At 36.6% G+C, this 19,780-nt stretch overlaps 1 protein-coding gene across 1 annotated transcript in view; it reads left to right on the top strand.

Annotated features, from left to right (window-relative positions):
• The window catches only part of LOC138704228 (follicle-stimulating hormone receptor-like), a 312,886-nt gene that overhangs the window by 54,678 nt on the left and 238,428 nt on the right, over positions 1 to 19,780 (top strand). The window contains exon 3 of the mRNA XM_069832109.1: positions 8,108 to 8,182. Within this exon, the coding sequence (XP_069688210.1) occupies positions 8,178 to 8,182 (5 nt within the window). The 5' untranslated portion in view covers positions 8,108 to 8,177. The remainder of the gene's footprint in view (positions 1 to 8,107; positions 8,183 to 19,780) is intronic.

Raw genomic sequence — 19,780 nt, 5'->3', positions numbered from 1 at the left:
GTAGTGGATTTATATAATTCCATGAAAAGAACTTCAGGAAAACTTTGTCAACTACGCTGTAACAATCTCACAGCACAGCAAATCACGTCGTCAGGAACATCTGCATATTGCAAACGCATGCGCACAACCAAATTTTTTCCTTCAAGTAATGGTCAATGTATGTGCAGTATTGCCAATTTGGTGCTTTTGGCACTAGATCTGGTTATTGTGATGTCCCGAAGTACATATGATATTTTCGTGCAAGGAATTCTTCATTACCATATGATGAAGGATGAGTGGAGCGGAGAAAAATTCTCTCCGGTACCGGGATTCGAACCCGGGTTTTCAGTTCTACGTGCTGACGCTTTACCCACTAAGCCACACCGAATTCCAGTTTCGATGCCGGATTGAATCCTTTCAGTTTAACTTCCACTTCTTATTTTCCCTTTACTGGTCAACCCTCGTGAACTGTGTCACAGATGTGTGACAGTGGCACAATGTCCAACACACTATGTGCAGAGGTACACTCATTACGAGTAACTAAGTGGCCGGGATTCGACGGAATGAGCGCCGTCTTAAATCACTAAGTGATTATTTACGCATATTACATTATTGCGATATACCGAAGTACATATGATACGAGGCGCATCCAGAAAGTAAGTTTCCCGATTTTTTTCCCTTGAAAGTAAACGTAATTAGCCGTGTCAATTTGCGCATGCGTAACAGATCTGTGACGTATCAACCATATCCCAGCCGGGCAGGTCCCGCCTGGTGCCAGTAGCGTGGCAGCAGTGGTCCGAAATGGAAGCTCTTATTCCTTCTCCCGCCGCCTGCGAGGTTCGGTCGGTGATAAAGTTCTTTAATGCACAAAGCATTGCGCCAATTGAAATTCATCGGCAGCTCTGGACCGAACATCATGAGTAAGCAGATGGTGCGTCGCTGGTGTAGGCAGTTTTCCGAAGGTCGTCAAAGTGTCCATGATGAAGAGCGCAGTGGGCGACCGTCCCTCATCAATGATGATCGTGTTGAGCTGGTGCGGCAGTGCATCATGGAGAGCCGTCGCTTCACGATTACGGAGCTGAACAGCCATTTTCCACAGATATCGCGATCCTCGTTGCATGAGATTGTCACTAAGCACCTGCTGTTCAAAAAAGTGTGTGCCAGGTGGGTGCCGAAAAACCTGACACTCGAACACAAAATGCAACGTTTAGGAGCAGCACTTACATTTCTGCAACGGTATCATGATGACGGCGACAGGATGGTCACGGGCGATGAGACTTGGATTTCGCACTTCACCCCGGAAACCAAGCAGCAGTCAATGCATTGGCGGCATAGTGGATCTCCGGTCAGGACGAAATTCAAACAGACGCTGGCGGTACGGAAAGTGATGTGCACGGTGTTCTGGGATAGGAAGGGCATTCTGCTCATTGACTTCCCTCCAAGAGGTGAAACTGAGAACGCTGACCGTTACTGTGAAACACTGGGAAAATTGCGACGTGCCATTCAAAACAAGAGGCGTGGAATGTTTACTGCAGGTGTTGTACTCCTCTATGACAATGCTCGTCCACATACGGCTCGCGCACAGCAGCTGTTTTGACGGAATTTGGCTGGGAGCTGTTTGATCATCCACCCTTGCTCCCAGCGATTTTCACGTTTTCTTGCACCTCAAGAAATTCCTGTCCTCCGGTGAGCGTTTTGGCAACGACGAAGAGCTGAAGACGTCTGTCACACGCTGGTTCCATTCACAGGCGGCAGAGTTCTACGACAGAGGGATACAAAAGTTTATCCCACGATGGTGGCTATGTTGAAAAATAGCTGAAACATTGCTGTACCTGTTGCCAATAAATGTTTTCCTGAAAGTGTGTGTTCTTTCTTTAAAAAAATAGGGAAACTTACTTTCTGGATGAGCCTATTATTTTCGTGCAGGAATTCTGCATTGCCATATGATGAAGGATGAGTAGAGCGGAGAAAAATTCTCTCCGGCACCGGTACTCGAACCCGGGTTTTCAGCGCTACGTGCTGACTCTATATCCACTAAGCCACACCGGATTCCAGTTCCGATGCCGTATTGTATCCTCTCAGTTTAAGTTCCATCTCTTAGTTTCACTTAGTCAATCATATTTATGTTCGCACATTCTTTTGGACATTAAATATAATGTCCACGTCCCTTAACTGTCTATTCATACTAAGTCCATTTCTGTTTTTATTTACAGATTTTATGACCAGTCATATAATGTACATATATTAAATCTGTAGTGATTGGTCAAAACATAATTGTAAAAAAATTTATTTTGTGATACAAACATTTTTATTTCCACTTTTTCTATACAAATCATAGTATTCTAGTTCACATTCAAATGTGAATGAAAATAACATAAGATTAGATGGAGATATCATGGATATACCAAACGAAAGAGAATTGTTTTTTATGTAGGGCTGCGCTGTCAGTAAAAAAAAGACCAAGATCGAATTAGTCTTGTTCAGTGTTATTATGCATGTAAAAGATGTTCAACAAACGGCATACAAAAATTCAAAACAAAACATGATTTAAGAATATTGGTCCATGCTGCAGAATTTTGTTATAGCAAATTTACGAAATCGTGACATCGAGAACATAATCTTCATTCAGGATGGTGCACCTCCCCATATTTACACACCAGTTAAGCAATTGTTGCGTAACACGTTTGCTGAATAATAAGCAGACATTTTCCTAGCACCTGCCAGCGCGTTCCCCTGATATCAATATTCAGCAGATTTTTCGCTGTGGGGTATTTAAAAGACCGAGTTTTTTTTAACTAATCCTACGACTACCGACGAACTAAAATATGAAATTTCGCAACAAATTGAAGATATTCCATCAAATCTATTAGTAAATGTTGTTTACAACGTAGAAGGAAGATTGTTGCTTATTGAAGAAGAAAACGGCGGACAAATTCAACATTTAAACTGAATCCAATAAACCGCATTTCTTTATGAGTATAAGTGTGTTCTTGTTTCGTGTATATCTTAATTTAATTTGCTTTTGAATGACCTTGTATATTGATTTTGATGTTTAGGGGGCGCAGAATACTCTGAGAACGCTATTAGTTGTCTGGCGAGGACAAAGTGGTTTCCTTTAAAGAGAAGAATAATTTCTTTACTACATATTCAAGAAATTAGATTTAGTGAACTTTACTGATTACATGTTGTGTAAGGAATGTTAATGACAATTTATGTAGAGTGTTTCGAAGAAAATGGACTGAAAGTAATCAAACTCTAGGAAAGTTTTAGCTAAGAACAGTGAGTGTTGTAATTTAAGTTATACGGTGAATGTGTTAAATGTAATTACACCTTCTGTAATTACCTAGTATGTATCTTGTACTGACTCCACACCTGGTCACAGAGGAGGTCATCCTAGGAAACTGATTGGGAGCAGTGAGAAATGGAAGAGAGAAAAAGTGGAGGCAGTAGCAATTACGAGCACACATGAACGAACTGATGCTATCAGATAAGTTTACGATCGTAAGGGAGAAAGAAGTAAATAAGAGAAACATATTTATTTGTATGATTTTATAATTTGAAGTGCAGCTAATAGTACAATTATAATATGTGGGTAGCAAATATAAAGGTGTAAATGGAAATAACTAAAATTAAATGTTGAGTTACAAAAGCTTCGGGATACAGAAATAAGGAAACACACATTTTAATTATCCTCGACTCAAGGCACGTACCACACTTCAGTGGTATTTAGTACTTTATAAGAAATGAAGATGTGCTAGAAAGAGTGGGCAAAGAAAGGGTAATGCTGAAACTGTTCAGAAATCATTCATACATTCATAGTGTTCTGCCCAAGAGTAGGTATTTCACTGCAAACCCATTATTCTCCAATATTTCCTATTTTATGCCTTCCTCTTTGTCTCCATATATGATCCGTATATCTTAATGTCGTCTATCATCTGACATCGTATTCTGCACGAACTCTTCTTCCGTTCACCATTCCTTCCAGTGCATCCTTCAGTAGGCAGTTTCTTCTCAGCCAGTGACCCAACCAATTCCTTTTCCTCTTCCTTATCAGTTTCAGCATCATTTTTTTCTTCACTCATTCTTTTCAATACAGCTTCATTTCTTATTCTGTCTGTCCAATTAACACTCTCCATTCTACTGCATATCAACGTTACAAATACTTCTATTCGCTTCTCTTCACTTCGTCTTAATGTCCATGTTTCTATCCCATACAATGTAACACTTCACACAAAGCACTTCACTACTATCTTAGTTATTTTTCCAGAGGTCCGCAGAGGTGCTCCTTTTTGTATTAAAAGCTCTCTTTGCCATTGCTATACTCCTTTTGACTTCCTGCCAGCAGTTCCTGTTACTGCTTACAGTACATCCCAAGTATTTGAAGTTGTCCAATTGCTATACTGCCTCATTTAGAATTCGCGAGTTTACCTGCATTACTTTTCTTCCTATGACCATGGTCTTCCTCTTATTTGCATTTATTTTCATCTTATACTGCTTAAATCTGTAATTTAGATCAACTAGCATTTCCCTTTAGAATCATCTCCTCTTCTGCTAGTAACGCCATATCATCAGCAAATCTTATGCACTTTATTCTTCTTCCTCCTATTGTCACTCCTCCCATATTCTGAAAAGAGTTATTAACTAAATTCTCCAAGTACATGTTGAACAATGTAAATGATAAAGGGTAGCCCTGCCATACTCCTCTTCCTATTTCGCTTCCTTCTGAAATTCCTTATCCTATCCTAATTTTGACTCGTTTCTCATATAAAGATTATTGAACAGCCTTCTCTCTTTCCAATCCACTCAAATTTTCTTCAGGATCACCATCAGTTTATTACAATCTACTCAGTCAAACGCCTTTTCTAGGTCCACAAATACTATACAGACTTTTTTTATTCTTTCATAGGTATTTTTCGTCGATTGTTCGCAGAAGTCCAATTGTATCTTTCGTACCTTTTCTCTTCCTGAAGGCAGACTGCTCTTCTTCCAACTGTTCTTCCATTTTAGAAAATAAACGTAGATTCAGTATTCGCAGAAGCATCTTCGCCGATTGTGATATCAGACTGATAGTCCGGAATCTTTTACCATGGAAAGACTCATCATGCCATGCTTGGAGGTTTTCTTGAGGAAGGTAAATGCGGTAGCTTCCCGTTGCTTTTCACATACCACTCTCTGTTTTGCATCTTAAAAGATGCCAGGGGGCCCAGCATGAAAGTGAGGACAGTAGATTTGACTAATTAGGCCCTCCGGATATCACCGTAATTCAACACAAGGTTTAAATATCAGTTTTATCAGGGTTTTTGACCCCATCGGAGGCCGGGAAATCCCAATTAGCAGAGAAAAAATTGGCTGGGACACTGGCTAAGAAGGAATGGTGAACGGAAGAAAAGTTCGTTACAAAATAATATATCATACGTTAGACACTATTAAGACATAAGAGTAAGAGGAAGTGGAAAATGGGAAAGATTGGAGAATGATGGATTTGCAGCGAAAGACCTCCTTTGTTCAGAAAACTATGAATGAATGAATAGGACCATTTATTCGTTCTCAAATTTTTAATGTGCAATAGAATCAATCTTCTACTTTCACTTACTGTATAAAGTTTGATTTGTTAGGAGAGAGGTTATTAATGTTGTCCCAATTCGCCCTCTAGGAACGTAATCAGTATTTGTCAATATAAAAGAAAATGCTACCTGCGGCTTCTGTATACAATTTTACGGAATCAGTTAGATTGGATGAAAGTTATTAATTTTGTTTAAATTCACGCCTTAGGAAGGAGGAGTTTAACTTATACAAGTGCACAGGAAGAGTTTGTCAATATCACGGAAATGCCACTTGAGACTTCTGTAGGATTGAATCCTCTCTTCGCTCCACCGATTCTTCATCATATGATAACGCAGAATTCCTGCACGGAAATATCATATGTGGTAGTAGTACTAGTGGTAGTGGTGGTGGTGGTAGTGGTAGTAGTAGTAGTTTGCCTGGCAGAGTTAAGGCCATGAGGCCTTCTCTTCCACTCAACCAGGTTACAATAATATACATGAAATACAAAATTAGATTACAAAACAACACAAAAGAAAATACCTTAGAAATTACATAAAATATAGTAGAAAATTACAATAGACAAGATCAGTTACATAATATAAAATTACAAGTAGTCAAGATCGGTTACATAACATATAAAATAAAGTAGAAAATTACACATAATCAAAATCAGTTACATAACATAAGGGGAATATACACACTCACACACACACACACACACACACACAATTTATAAGACCTAAAATGCTCGAGATAAATCCGACGATTAATTCACTTCAGATCTACTATACAGTTAGTATACTAATAGGAGAATACATGTGGGTTACAAGCCATAAAATGTTGATTAGCAAAGTCGTACTAAATGGCATGCAAATACAAATGATTAAGTAATATATCAAGATAATAAAAAAAAGAGAAAGAGAAGAAGAAGAGAGAGGAGAAAAAAATAACCAATTGGTCATTTAAGACTATTTAGAAACTTCCGCAAGAGTCTAGTTCTGTTCATTAAAAACATTTCTAAGTAGCGTGTGCTTAAAAGATTTTAGACTCCGACTGCTCCTGATTTCCTGTACTTCGGTAGATCGCTATAATATGTTATGAGTATAAAAATAATCACTTAGTGATTTAAGACGGCGCTCATTCTGTCGGATCCCGACCACTTAGTCACTCGTAAAGAGTGCACCTCTGCACATTAGTGTGTTGGACATTGTGCCACTGTCACACATCTGTGACACAGTGCATGAGGGTTGGCCATTAAAGGGAAACTAAGATGTGGAGCTTAAACTGAGAGAATTCAATCCGGCATCGGAATTGGAATCCAGTGTGTCTTAGTGGATAGAGCGTCGGCACGTAGAGCTGAAAACCCGGGTTCGAATCCCGGTGCCGGAGAGAATTTTTTTTCCGTTCCACCGGTTCTTCATCATATGATAACGCAGAATTCCTGCACGGAAATATCGTATGTATTTCGGTACATCGGTATAATAAATATTGTAATGTTGAAATTTTTGTAAATAAATTTAGGTATTAGAAATTATAGCCTTTCCATAAATTTTCGAATGCTTTATTATAACTTTGGCAATAGAAATGACCTTAGGAAAATATTTGGGGCTAAGAGGGATGAAATTATAGGAGAATGGCGAAAGTTACACATCGCAGAACTGCACGTATTGTATTCTTCACCTGACATAATTAGGAACATTAAATCCAGACATTTGAGATGCACAAGGCATGTAGCACGTATGGGCTAATCCAGAAATGCATATAGAGTGTCAGTTGGGAGGCTGGAGGGAAAAAGACCTTTGGGGAGGCTGAGACGTAGGTGGAAGGATAATATTAGAATGGATTTGAGGGAGGTGAGATATGATGGTATGGACTGGATTGAGCTTGCTCAGGATAGGAACCGATGGCGGGCTTATGTGAGAGCGGCAATGAACCTCTGGGTTCTCTAAAAGCCTCTTATAAGTAAGTAAATAGGCTCGTAGAAATGACTACTGGAAAAAATGACACTGTATTAAGTGATTCTGTTAAATAACCGCATATTAGTTAAGAATATGGTGCTGTAAATCCGTCTTCTAATGCTGCTATATCACAGCTCCTAACTTCACACAATACACTACACTGTTAAAGTGAAAGAGTCTTTGTATGGAGTAGAGCTCTGTTACGTTACAATGCTCTGTGTATAGCTACAGCAGTAAGCATTGAGGTTATGTTCATCACTCATAGTGACTGCTCCTTGTTTGGCCACGTAATACGGAAAGCATTGTATGTGTACGAAGACTGTAAATGGAAGGTCACTAACGGGATTTGTGCTGCTGTTTCACGTGATAATATAAACGTAATCGGAGGTTAGTTCCGTTATCAACCACGATTTCTCGCTCACTTGTTCAGTAATTCATAGAGCTATGCAAAAATCTACTATTGGGAGATTCTATATTCTATGCGAAGAACGTTGTTGTGTTTCTGTTGTGATGTCCTGTATATATAACACCTCAACCTCGGTGAACAACGCAAGCCGTCCTCATTTACTGCTCGAAGATAACGACAAAGTATCATCGTAACGATCCCTTTTGTTTCTTTGTTTCAGGCGTATCGTGCACACAGGACTGGAATTTATACCACAGCTGCGTCATCTCCGAGTGGATTCAATTCTGCATATGGTGTGAGTATATTTTCAATAATGTTCATTTTATATTCGGTATAGGGTGACCAGACGTCCTCTTTTATCCGGACGTGTCCTCCTTTTTAGGCCTTTGTCCGGGGTCTGGGCGTATTTAAAAAAGTCAAGAAATGTCCTCCATTTTGTAACTTGTAAGTTACACCTGGTATTTTGAAATTATTTGATTTGCCGCCTTTTTCAAGTAATTTGTCTGTAGGTGGCAGCAGAATCGACGAAATATAACTACTCTTTGCCAACGATCGTAACTCTCTTTGCTGACAAAGTAATATTAAATTCACATTTTCTACGGTCTTTTTAATGTATTTTGATAGTAATCTATAGTTCCTTTGGCTTTCATATGTAGTTAACTGTGAAATCATTTTATATTATTAAGTAATATGGAGTAACGGTTAGCGCATCTACCCGCGAAAACAGGTGGCCTGGGTTCGATTCCCGGTCGGGGCAAGTTACCTGGTTGTGGTTTTTTCCGGGGTTTTCCCTCAACCCAATATGAGCAAATGCTGGGTAACTTTCGGTGTTGGACCCCGGATTCATTTCACCGGCATTATCACCTTCATCTCATTCAGACGCTAAATAACCTAAGATGTTGATAAAGCGTCGTAAAATAACCAACACCTAAGTTTTATACAGGGACATCATTTTATTTTTACTTCAACTTTTATTGTACCTGAGTTTTTGAATGTACTTCACTCCCACCCCTTCTACTAACGAAGTTCCAACCCAACTGTCCACACTGAACCAAGGCCGCAGTAGCCTACTGAGTTAGTGATTATAGTACGTTTCAGAAATATGTTCGCGTTTTCCAGTGACGAAAACTTCCAATATTGAATCATATTTTCGCACAGGTACTGTCGTCCGTTTGCCTACGTCGCGTCCCGATTTCCTCCACTTGCTTCTGCTCGCTCCACTGTAAAGACTAGTGGCTGGGCTTTCTTAGATATTTTCTGAAAACATTAATTTCTGTTAGGAATTAATTGGACGTCTACGTAATATTATGCAACTGTTTAAAATAACTTAAATAAAAGGGCCTCGTTAAGTAATTAACTATCACGTGATTGCCTCCCTTTCTACGATCCTGCGACATAACCACTTGGACGGACAGTAGATAGCATGTCTGATTAATTTTATCTGTGCTGGTCGGGCAGAAGTGAAGACTGAATTTACAGTACGTAAGGTACTCTTTTATAGAGTACAGTAGGTACAGAATTATTTCAACATGAGTTACTAAGTATGAAGGACGAAACTGGTAATTGGAATTAGATGCAGTAGTCTATAGTGCGATAATAGGCACAAAAGAACTGAACCTGTATCGAAATGAACGGCCACCGTTTTCAAAAATGTGTTTAAATATCCATATTATGATTATTTTTCATTTTAACTTCATTCTCTATATTGTACGCTAATGTACTGTAGACAGTATAATATACACTACATAATGAATACGTTCGCATGGATAACCCAGTTCGTGAGTAAAAAGACTTATTGTTAATACTGTACTGTATTTTGATTAAACTAAACCTAATGAAAATCGCGATATTTTCTAGTTTACGTAAATGGGTGAACTACTTTTCTTCCCTCCTATACCTAGTAAAGTGATCTGTTTGTATTTTACGCCAGTATCATCGAACTCCAGTCGTGGAAGGAGGTAGGAAACGGTGTTTCCGGGTCTCAATCATTAATCCAAAGGTATAGCCAGGTTAATATTAAAAATGTTAGTAAAAATAAAATGATGTCCCTGTATAAGTATGATGTAATAAAATAGATATTGACATAATTTTAAGTATAATATAGGCCTAAGCCTAAATCTAAATATATATTTTCTGTCCTCTTTAATAATAATTATCCTATAGTTCCCTTGACTTTCATAGCCTATGTAGCTAACGGTAAAATCATTATTAATAAGTTTTACCATAATTATTTTGTAATATTATCATATTTTTAAGTATGATATAAGCCTAAATCTGTACTGTAAAAAAAATAAAATTTTGGCTTATTTAACGACGCTCGCAACTGCAGAGGTTATATCAAAGTCGCCGGTGTGCCGAAATTTTGTCCCTTAGGAGTTCTTTTACTTCCCAATAAATCTATTGACATGAGCTTGTCGCATTTAAACACACTTAAACGCCATCGACTTGAGCCCGGATCGAACCCGCAACCTCGAGCACAGAAAGCCAGCGCTATACCGACTACACTACCCAGTCCGACTGTACTGTAAATATTTTGTAAGAAAGTAGATATTGACATAATTTATAGTATAATGGAGGCCTAAGCCTAAATCTAAGTACATATTTTCTGCCCTCTTTTTTCGAACAATGTCCTCCTTTTTTAAGCTTTGTGTCCTCTTTTCTATCGATGTGAATCTGGTCACCCTAATTCGGTACAACAATAATTATTGTACACTTCTTTGGCACAGTTGTATCAGAATTTCACAGTGTGTATCTCGTCAAATGTTATTACTATTCTTAATAAAGCTCTGAAATTATCTATTCTATTCCTGTATATATAAGATAAGGAACTTAATCTAAAATCCATATTAGGTAATTTAATACCTCCTGTCCAAGTTTCATAGTCTCCATAAATTATGTTAGGGATAATAGCCAAATTTTTGCCTATGACTCTATTTGCACTTGCTTTGAAAAAAAAAAACTGTTTTATGTATTTTGTTCTTTAGAAATTTTCCTTCATTACAGTGTTAAAAGTTAAAATTGTTTTATTTATTATTCATACTTTATTAATTTTCTGCACAGGAGTAGGTCCTTCATTAACCCTTAAATTCACAACGTATCCTATAGTATACAACAGGTTAATATATGCTATAATATTAATAGAACATCAGAAAAATTGGTAGGAAATTGGGGGATTTCAATGCTAAAGTAGGACGGGAGCATATTTTTAAACCAACAATTGGAAAAGAGAGCCTATACGTAAGTAGTAATGACAATGGAGTTAGGTTAGTCAACTTTGCCACATCAAAAAATTTAATTGTCAAGAGTACAATATTCCCCCATGAGGATATACATAAATATACATTGATTTCTCCAGACAGAATGACACATAACCAGATAGATCACATCTTGATAGATAAAAGAAGGCACACTAGTATAGTAGACATTCGAACTTTCAGGGCGGCAGACTGTAATTCTGACCATTATTTGGTAATTGGAGAATTAAGAGAAAGACTATCAGTAGCCAAGCAAGTAGAGCAACAAGATTATATTAGTAGATTCAATATTCTGAAATTAAAGGACGACGAAACTAAGCAACGTTATCAGGTTGAAATTTCAAATAGGTTTGCTGCTTTAGCAACTGCTGACGAAGCTGAGGAAGAGTTAGATGTTAATAGCGTGTGGGACATTATCCGACATAATATCAAAATTGCAGCTGAGCAGAGCATAGGTTATCATGAAACTAAGAAAAAGAAACCATGGTTTGATGAAGATTGTTCCATTGTAGTAGATAGAAGGAAACAGGCAAAATTGAAATTCTTACAGGATCCAATCGTGGAGAATAGAGATAATTATTACAATGAAAGATGGGAAGCAAGTCGTACACTTAGGAATAAAAAGAGAGATTACTTGAAGGAAAAACTGAATGAGGTAGAAACAAATAGTAAGAATAAAAACATTCGAAATTTATATAAGGATATAAAGGAATTTAAAAACGGATATCAGGCAAGGGTAAACGTGATCAAGGATGGGAATGGTGACTTGCTTGCAGACTCTCATTCAATCCTGAACAGATGAAAAAACTATTTTGGGCAACTACTAAATATACGTAGGCCAAATAGAAATGATCGAGACGAAATTCAAATACAAACTGCTGAGCCATTTATACCGGAACCCACACTTTCTGAAGTCGAAATTGCGATAGAAAATCTGAAAAAGTACAAATCTCCAGGTATTGTTCAAATTCCAGCAGAATTAATACAAGAGGGTGGAAGGGCATTATCTAGCGAAATTTATAAACTTGTACTTGCTATTTGGGAAAAGGAAATTGTACCAGAACAATGGAAGAAGTCCATAATCGTACCTATTTTTAAGAAGGGGGACAAGACTAACTGTAGTAACTTTCGAGGAATATCACTTTTGTTGACGTCGTACAAAATTTTGTCGAAAATCATTTTGAGAAGATTAACTCCATATGTAGATGATATTATTGGGGATCATCAGTGTGATTTTAGGCGTAATTGATCGACTATTGATCAGATTTTTTGTATTCGACAGATATTGGAGAAAAAATGGGAGTATAAGGGTACAGTACATCAGTTATTCATAGATTTCAAAAAGGCGTATGACTCGGTTAAGAGAGAAGTTTTATATAATATTCTTATTGAATTTGGTATTCCCAAGAAACTAGTCCAATTAATTAAAATGTGTCTTAGTGAAACTTACAGCAGAGTTCGTATAGGCCAGTTTCTATCTGATGCTTTTCCAATTCACTGTGGGCTAAAGCAGGGAGATGCACTATCACCTTTACTTTTTAACTTCGCTCTAGAATATGCCATTAGGAAAGTTCAGGATAACACAGAGGGTTTGGAATTGAACGGGTTACATCAGCTACTTGTCTATGCGGATGACATGAATATGTTAGGAGAAAATCCACAAAAGGTTTTGGGAAACGCGGAAATTCTACTTGAAGCAAGTAAAGCGATTGGGCTGGAAGTAAATTCCGAAAAGACAAAGTATATGATTATGTCTCGTGACCAGAATATAGTACGAAATGGAACTATAAAAATTGGAGATTTATCCTTCGAAGAGGTGGAAAAATTCAAATATCTTGGAGCAACAGTAGCGAACATAAATGAGATTCGGGAGGAAATTAAACGCAGAATAAATATGGGAAATGCCCGTTATTATTCGGTTGAGAAGCTTTTGTCATCTAGTCTTCTGTCAAAAAATCTGAAAGTTAGAATTTATAAAACAGTTATATTACCGGTTGTTCTGTATGGTTGTGAAACTTGAACTCTCACTTTGAGAGAGGAACAGAGATTAAGGGTGTTTGAGAATAAGGTTCTTAGGAAAATATTTGGAGCTAAGAGGGATGAAGTTACAGGAGAATGGAGAAAGTTACACAACACAGATCTGTACGCGTTGTATACTTCACCTGACATAATTAGGACCATAAAATCCAGACGTTTGAGATGGGCAGGGCATGTAGCCCGTATGGGGGAATCCAGAAATGCATATAGAATGTTAGTTCTGAGGCCGGAGGGCAAAAGACCTTTGGGGAGGCCGAGACGTAGATGGGAAGATAATATAGAAATCGATTTAAGGGAGGTAGGGTATGATGGTAGAGACTGGATTAACCTTGCTCAGGATAGGGACCAATGGCGGGCTAATGTGAGGGCGGCAATGAACCTCCGGGTTCCTTGAAAGCCAGTAAGTAAGTAAGGAAAATTAAATAACCAAAATTACACAATACTGTAATATTGTACAACATATAAAATATGAACATTGCGATAGTAGTTGTTTTCTTTACAGTTCGACACGGTTTAATAAACTAGCGTGAGAAATGAAGTTTTGCCAATTTAAGGGTTAAAAATGAGATCCTTCTTCGGAAACAAGCCGGAGCCATACGTCGGCAAAACTGTAATTAACTGTGAAACGGAGGCCTACCAAACAGAACACTTGTTTGTGCTAATGCCGATTTTCAATATAAATTAATGTTACAATATAAGTGTGTATCGATGGAATTATGTTCGCGATGTACCAAACGTTATTTGATGATGTATTATAAATGAAGTGCGTGTTGGCGATAAAAAAAGACAACAAATGATAATATGGCTGCAGTCTTTGGCAATTTTTAAGGTTATTAGTAATGACAGAATGATTGACAATTCTTCTAAATATTAAATATTGTATAAACTACATTTTTATAGTCTTATTTGTGATTTGTGGTGTATCAGAATCATAGCCAGATTGTTGGGTCTCGCCTGCTATATCAATAAAGTTACGCCGTTGATTTTCAAGTTCATTGTAAACAGCTGTTTTGTGATCCCATAAATGTTGCAGTTTTGTTGAAGATTCGGAATGCCTGTTATACGTCATAACTATCTATAATTTGTAGATGCATACACTCAATTTGTTGTTTTTCAAGGCTTATTAATATTATTTCTTTTGTAATAAATTATTTATAAACATGTTTCTATTCACTTCGTATTTGCAGCATTTAAAGTTCACCGAGTTTACGCTAATTGGCACATACTTAATAGATAGTGATGTGTTTTGTTACGTATTATGTTGAATATATGTTTCTTCAATTTTTTATAGATCTTTATATTTGGCCTAACTGTATTTACATCCTCATATTTTATTAAAATACTAGCCGTACCCGTGCGCTCCTCTGCACCCGTTAGAAATAAATATAAAGTAATTACAAAATTAAAATAGGACATTTGATCCAGGGAACATGCGTGTTTGATAGAAGGATATATCGTTTAATATGTTACTTAATTTAAATTGCATCCAAATAATTAAAATGCGATCATTTTGGTCCAGAGACACTCATTTGGTGCAATGACAATTCCTTTAATATGTTTCTTAATTTTTATTACATACAACCATAGCTTAATGAAGATCGACATCATTTAGATTTAATGTGTATATTTTATTTTACTTGTTATAGGTTTCCATTGAATTATGTTACTAACTTAATTTTAACCCTTGTTTTCTACGTATTCAGTAAATGGCGCTTGGGCCACTATGGTTCTGAACCCATCAAATAACTTATATTATATTATATTATATTATATTATATTATATTATATTATATTATATTATATTATATTATATTATATTACTAGCTAAAAGCATCCGGCGTTGCACGGGTTTTCCTTTCTGCTTTTGTTTTTAATTAAACTGCTTATTACATTTTCGGAAATCTCGGAAAACTAACTATAGACAACCAAAACGAATTGCCTTTACTAAGCTAAGATTTATTCTTTACTTAACGTCACTTACATGAATTGATGAACTCCTTAGCGAAATGCCTGCCAGCGTTAACTCAATTTAAAACAGTTGTAAATCAGGCATCGAAAAGAAAACATGTCATCATGTGTCTGACGTTCAAGGTTTTTTTATTTACATATTTGTTTTTATTTATTTATTCTGGTGTAGTTAAGGCCATTGGGCCTTCTCTTCCACACCGCCAGAAATACAAATAAAATAATAGAAAAATCAAACTATGAACAAAGTAAAACCCAACGATAATAAGATTCCTTTTCCTCTTTCTGATCAGTTTCAGCATCGAATCAATATGTACATATATATTTATTTAATTTATATTGGAAGATTTTTTTTACCCCTTGACCGCTGTACACCCACTTATATCATACCGTACCCAGTTTTTTTTAATATTACTTGGAAAACTACATCTCACAAATTCAGAACATATTAATTCTTATTTTATACGCAGAATACAGATACAATATAAACTTGCAATAAGTAATTTTTTAACATAAAGACTAATATTCTGAGAGACGTATAGATTTGACGATATTTTAGAAATTAAGAGATTGTTATTTCCACAACGCATAACATACTACATTTGCAATGTGATTATACAGATAGAATTTCGCAGTAACATATTTTCGGACGTGAACAACAATATTGTGAGAGACGTATATTTTAGAATTAATGCAATGCTATTTTCAGTCGGCTTACGTACATTCACATACTACATTAGCAACATGACAGAAATATCGTTGAATTGCTTTTTGATAAGTGTAAAATCTTTTTTTTTTTTTTCATTCCTTTGTGCAAAATATAGTCGAGGATGTGAAAAACACGCAGTTTTAATTAAATGTCTGCAACTTTGAGGTACTGTCCTTGAGCTTCATTTTGAAATGGTCATTACAAATGCTAGTCGCACTGAATTGCAATTGCATTAAATAGAATGGGTATCATAGCAATACGTGAGATAAAAACATCTTCTCCTTTCGTCTTTCCAGTTAATATTTCGACTTATATTACGTTTGGCATGGGTTCTTCACACCAATTCATGTTGGTGCGTAATTTTGGTGGGTTAATATTTCGTAGTAGTACGTCTGGTTATTCAATATTAAGTAAATTATGTGGTAGAAATCGTTGTAGTTTGAAAGAAATCTGGAATTCAGTTGGATAAAACACAGCCTGCTCACTATCTACAACTGCATCGAGAAATTATAATACGGTCCTGGACTGCGTAAAGATATTTATTGTACGAATGATCTAGTTTTAGCCTTCATGATGTGTACCAACAATGTTATTCGTGTTATAATTTCCATGACCTCGTGAAAGTCGATGTTGAATACAAAAGACAATAATAAAAAACAATTGACTATAGAATATAGCATTTTAATATTACACATGAATCTTTGATCGTATTTATTTCTATTTTTCTATTTTTTTTATTAATGTAACGTCCATTTGTACAATTTTAATATAGCCTATGTTTTTCTCCTGGTTATGAAGGTTAAATGTGCAAACTTTGGCACATATCGGTCAAAGCGTGTAGATTTGTATAGAGAACATACATACCCACATTTACTTTTATATATTAAGTTTTCAGTATAATTGTATGGTAACTTTGTTTGAGACAGCATAAATAAAATACTACGGATATATTATTTATGTAGTAAAACTTCCTTTATGGCGGGTTAAAATAAAAGAATGCATTAAAATAATGTAAATAAATTATCAAAATAATAAAAAAAAACTTACCTCAGGTTCGAACTTGGGTCCCCATACAATAAAGTCATTCATTTTACCACAACGATACAGAAAGCTACATATTTAACTGCTTGAATTTAAGTATTATAAATGTTTCACATTTGCTGTCTATTATGTTTGGTTTTGAATTTATAAAAATAAACAAATATGTGTTTTATGTCATTTTGTATTGTATATTATTGCCCATGACACATTCAATCCATAAATCGTTCCTCATTTACGTAATGATAATTTAATATTATTTTATTTAATATTTCAGTACCAATATGGCCGCTTTTACAACGGAAGAAGACGTGACTGGATGACGTCAATAAAAGACAGTTGACTGTAGAATAGGAGGCCATTGTAATATAATACATGACATTTCGTTCTAAGTTTTATTGTTTTCAATACTTTAACGTCCATCTGTCCAATTTTAATGTAGCCTATGTTCTTCTCCAGGTTATGAAGGTTAAATGTGCCAACTTTGGCAAATATCGGTCAAAGCGTGTAGATTTGTATTGAGTACATACATACATATATACATACATACATAGCCACATTGACTTTTATATATAAGACAAGAAGCTGATGAAAACAAAGAACAGACTGCAGTCGCATCTCTTGACTTCACTCAAGCATTTGATCGAGTTTGGCATAAAGGTCTTCGGTACAAATTACACAAGTCCGGCGTTCCAGACTACCTATGCAACATAATGACTAGTTTCTTGTCAAATCGCACATTCTCAGTCAGAGTGGGTTGTACTCACTCCTCTGTTAGACCCATTAGTGCTGGCGTTCCACAAGGCTCTATCTTAGGTCCGATATTATTCAACGTATATACCTCGGACATTCCTGCAACGCCAACTGCACAAATTGCTATGTATGCAGACGATACAGCTATTTATGCAACCCATCGCAACATTAACATAGCCTCAAATCACCTTCAGGAAGCCTTAAACATCATATGCCCTTGGATTGAAAATTAGCGCATCGCACTGAACTACAATAAATGCGAAGCAATGATATTTACTTTGTGTCGTGCTGCTAATCCTCCATGCATAAATCTTTCAACCAACGTGATACCGTGGAAACCAAAGGATGAAGCTGTAAAATATCTTGGAGTGCACTTAGATCGCCGTCTGTCATGGAAACATCACATCAACAACAAACTTAAATTGGCCTACTCAAGACACGCTAAATTATATCCGCTCCTCAAGAAGAAATCATCTCTAAAGCTACAAAATTGCATGCTACTTTACACATCTCTATTACGACCTCTAGTGCTTTATGCCTGTCCTGTCTGGGGAGGAGCTGCAAAAAGTGAAATTAAACACATCCAGTCATTTCAAAATAAAGCGCTACGAATTTCATTCAATTCTCCTTGGTTTGTCCGTAACAGCCAACTACACAGAGAAACTGGTATTGACACAATCAAACATTTTATTCATCCACAAGCTAAGAAGTTCTATGACAACCTAGAAAATGTTCCAGGCGCCGTCCATTACTCTCTCGGAAAGAAGTCCACATTTCCCACCAGAATCAAGAGCCGACTTCCAATGGACCTCATATTATAATCAAAATTTATCATCACACCAACATATGTAAACAATTACTTATTAACAATTATTTTTGTGGATTGAGGAGCCCAATCTAGGCTGCCCTCAATTCAGTGTCATATATTGTATTTATAATTTTTAGAAATGATCTGTATAGCGCTAAATGCGCTGATCGATCAATAAATTGTTAAAAAAAAAGAAGCAGATGTAACCCATTCAACTCCAAACCCTGTCTATTATCCTGAACTTTCCTAATGGCATAGTCTAGAGCGAAGTTAAAAAGTAAAGGTGATAGTGCATCTCCCTGCTTTAGCCCACAGTGAATTGGAAAAGCATCAGATAGAAACTGGCCTATACGGACTCTGCTGTAAGGTTCACTAAGACACATTTGAATTAATCGAACTAGTTTCTTGGGAATACCAAATTCAATAAGAATATTATATAAAACTTCTCTCTTAACCGAGTCATACGCCTTTTTAATAATAAGAAGAAAAGCGCACAATGTGCAACATTTATCGTGTAGGGACAAGACAGTCCGATTCAGTCACCGTTGCAAAATTTTGTCAATGACACAGCTCTGCGTTTGCACGTCATTACGTGATATCGGTCACACAATTCACTGCAAAGTTCACACATACAGTCGGCGTCTGGTTGGTGGAATTTCTTGTTCTGGCAAATCATGTAGTGGAAGCCATGTACTGCTAGCCGGGTCATTATATGACGCAGATCGTATCCTCCCTGCATCCATTCTGTTGTGGACATGGCGTCAGTAGAATAGAAGTCGCTCCATATATGCCTCTTCTTTTCTTTCAGCTCCATCAGTGTAGTGTTGTAGTGGGCTGTGGATGGCAGCAGCAGTTGATGTCTATGCAGACAGCACTAGACCTCCTCAGGCTGAAAATCACCCTCATCGTCACTTATGGCATAGATATAATATGGGAGCATTTGAAAAAACGAGACCTTATGGAGCTAGAGAGAATAAAATCGACGTTCCTAAAGAAAGCCATGTGTCTCTCAAAATATACATTATCGCGGTTGGTATACGAGATTGACAAACAGCCGTTCTATATAGAAGACCTCATACGCCTTTTTGAAATCTATGAATAACTGATGTACTGTACCCTTATACTCCCATTTTTTCTCCAATATCTGTCGAATACAAAAAATCTGATTAATAGTCGATCTATTACGCCTGAAACCACACTGATGATCCTCAATAATTTCATCTACATATGCAGTTAATCTTCTCAAAAGGATATTCGACAAAATTTTGCACGACGTCAACAAAAGTGATATTCCTCGAAAGTTACTACAGTTAGTCTTGTCCCCCTTCT

This window comes from Periplaneta americana, chromosome 8 (assembly GCF_040183065.1).
Source record: "Periplaneta americana isolate PAMFEO1 chromosome 8, P.americana_PAMFEO1_priV1, whole genome shotgun sequence".
In the NCBI taxonomy this organism is placed as follows: Eukaryota; Metazoa; Arthropoda; class Insecta; order Blattodea; family Blattidae; genus Periplaneta; species Periplaneta americana.
Note: the sequence above shows the minus strand (reverse complement) of the source record. Positions and strands in the feature narration are given on the sequence as shown.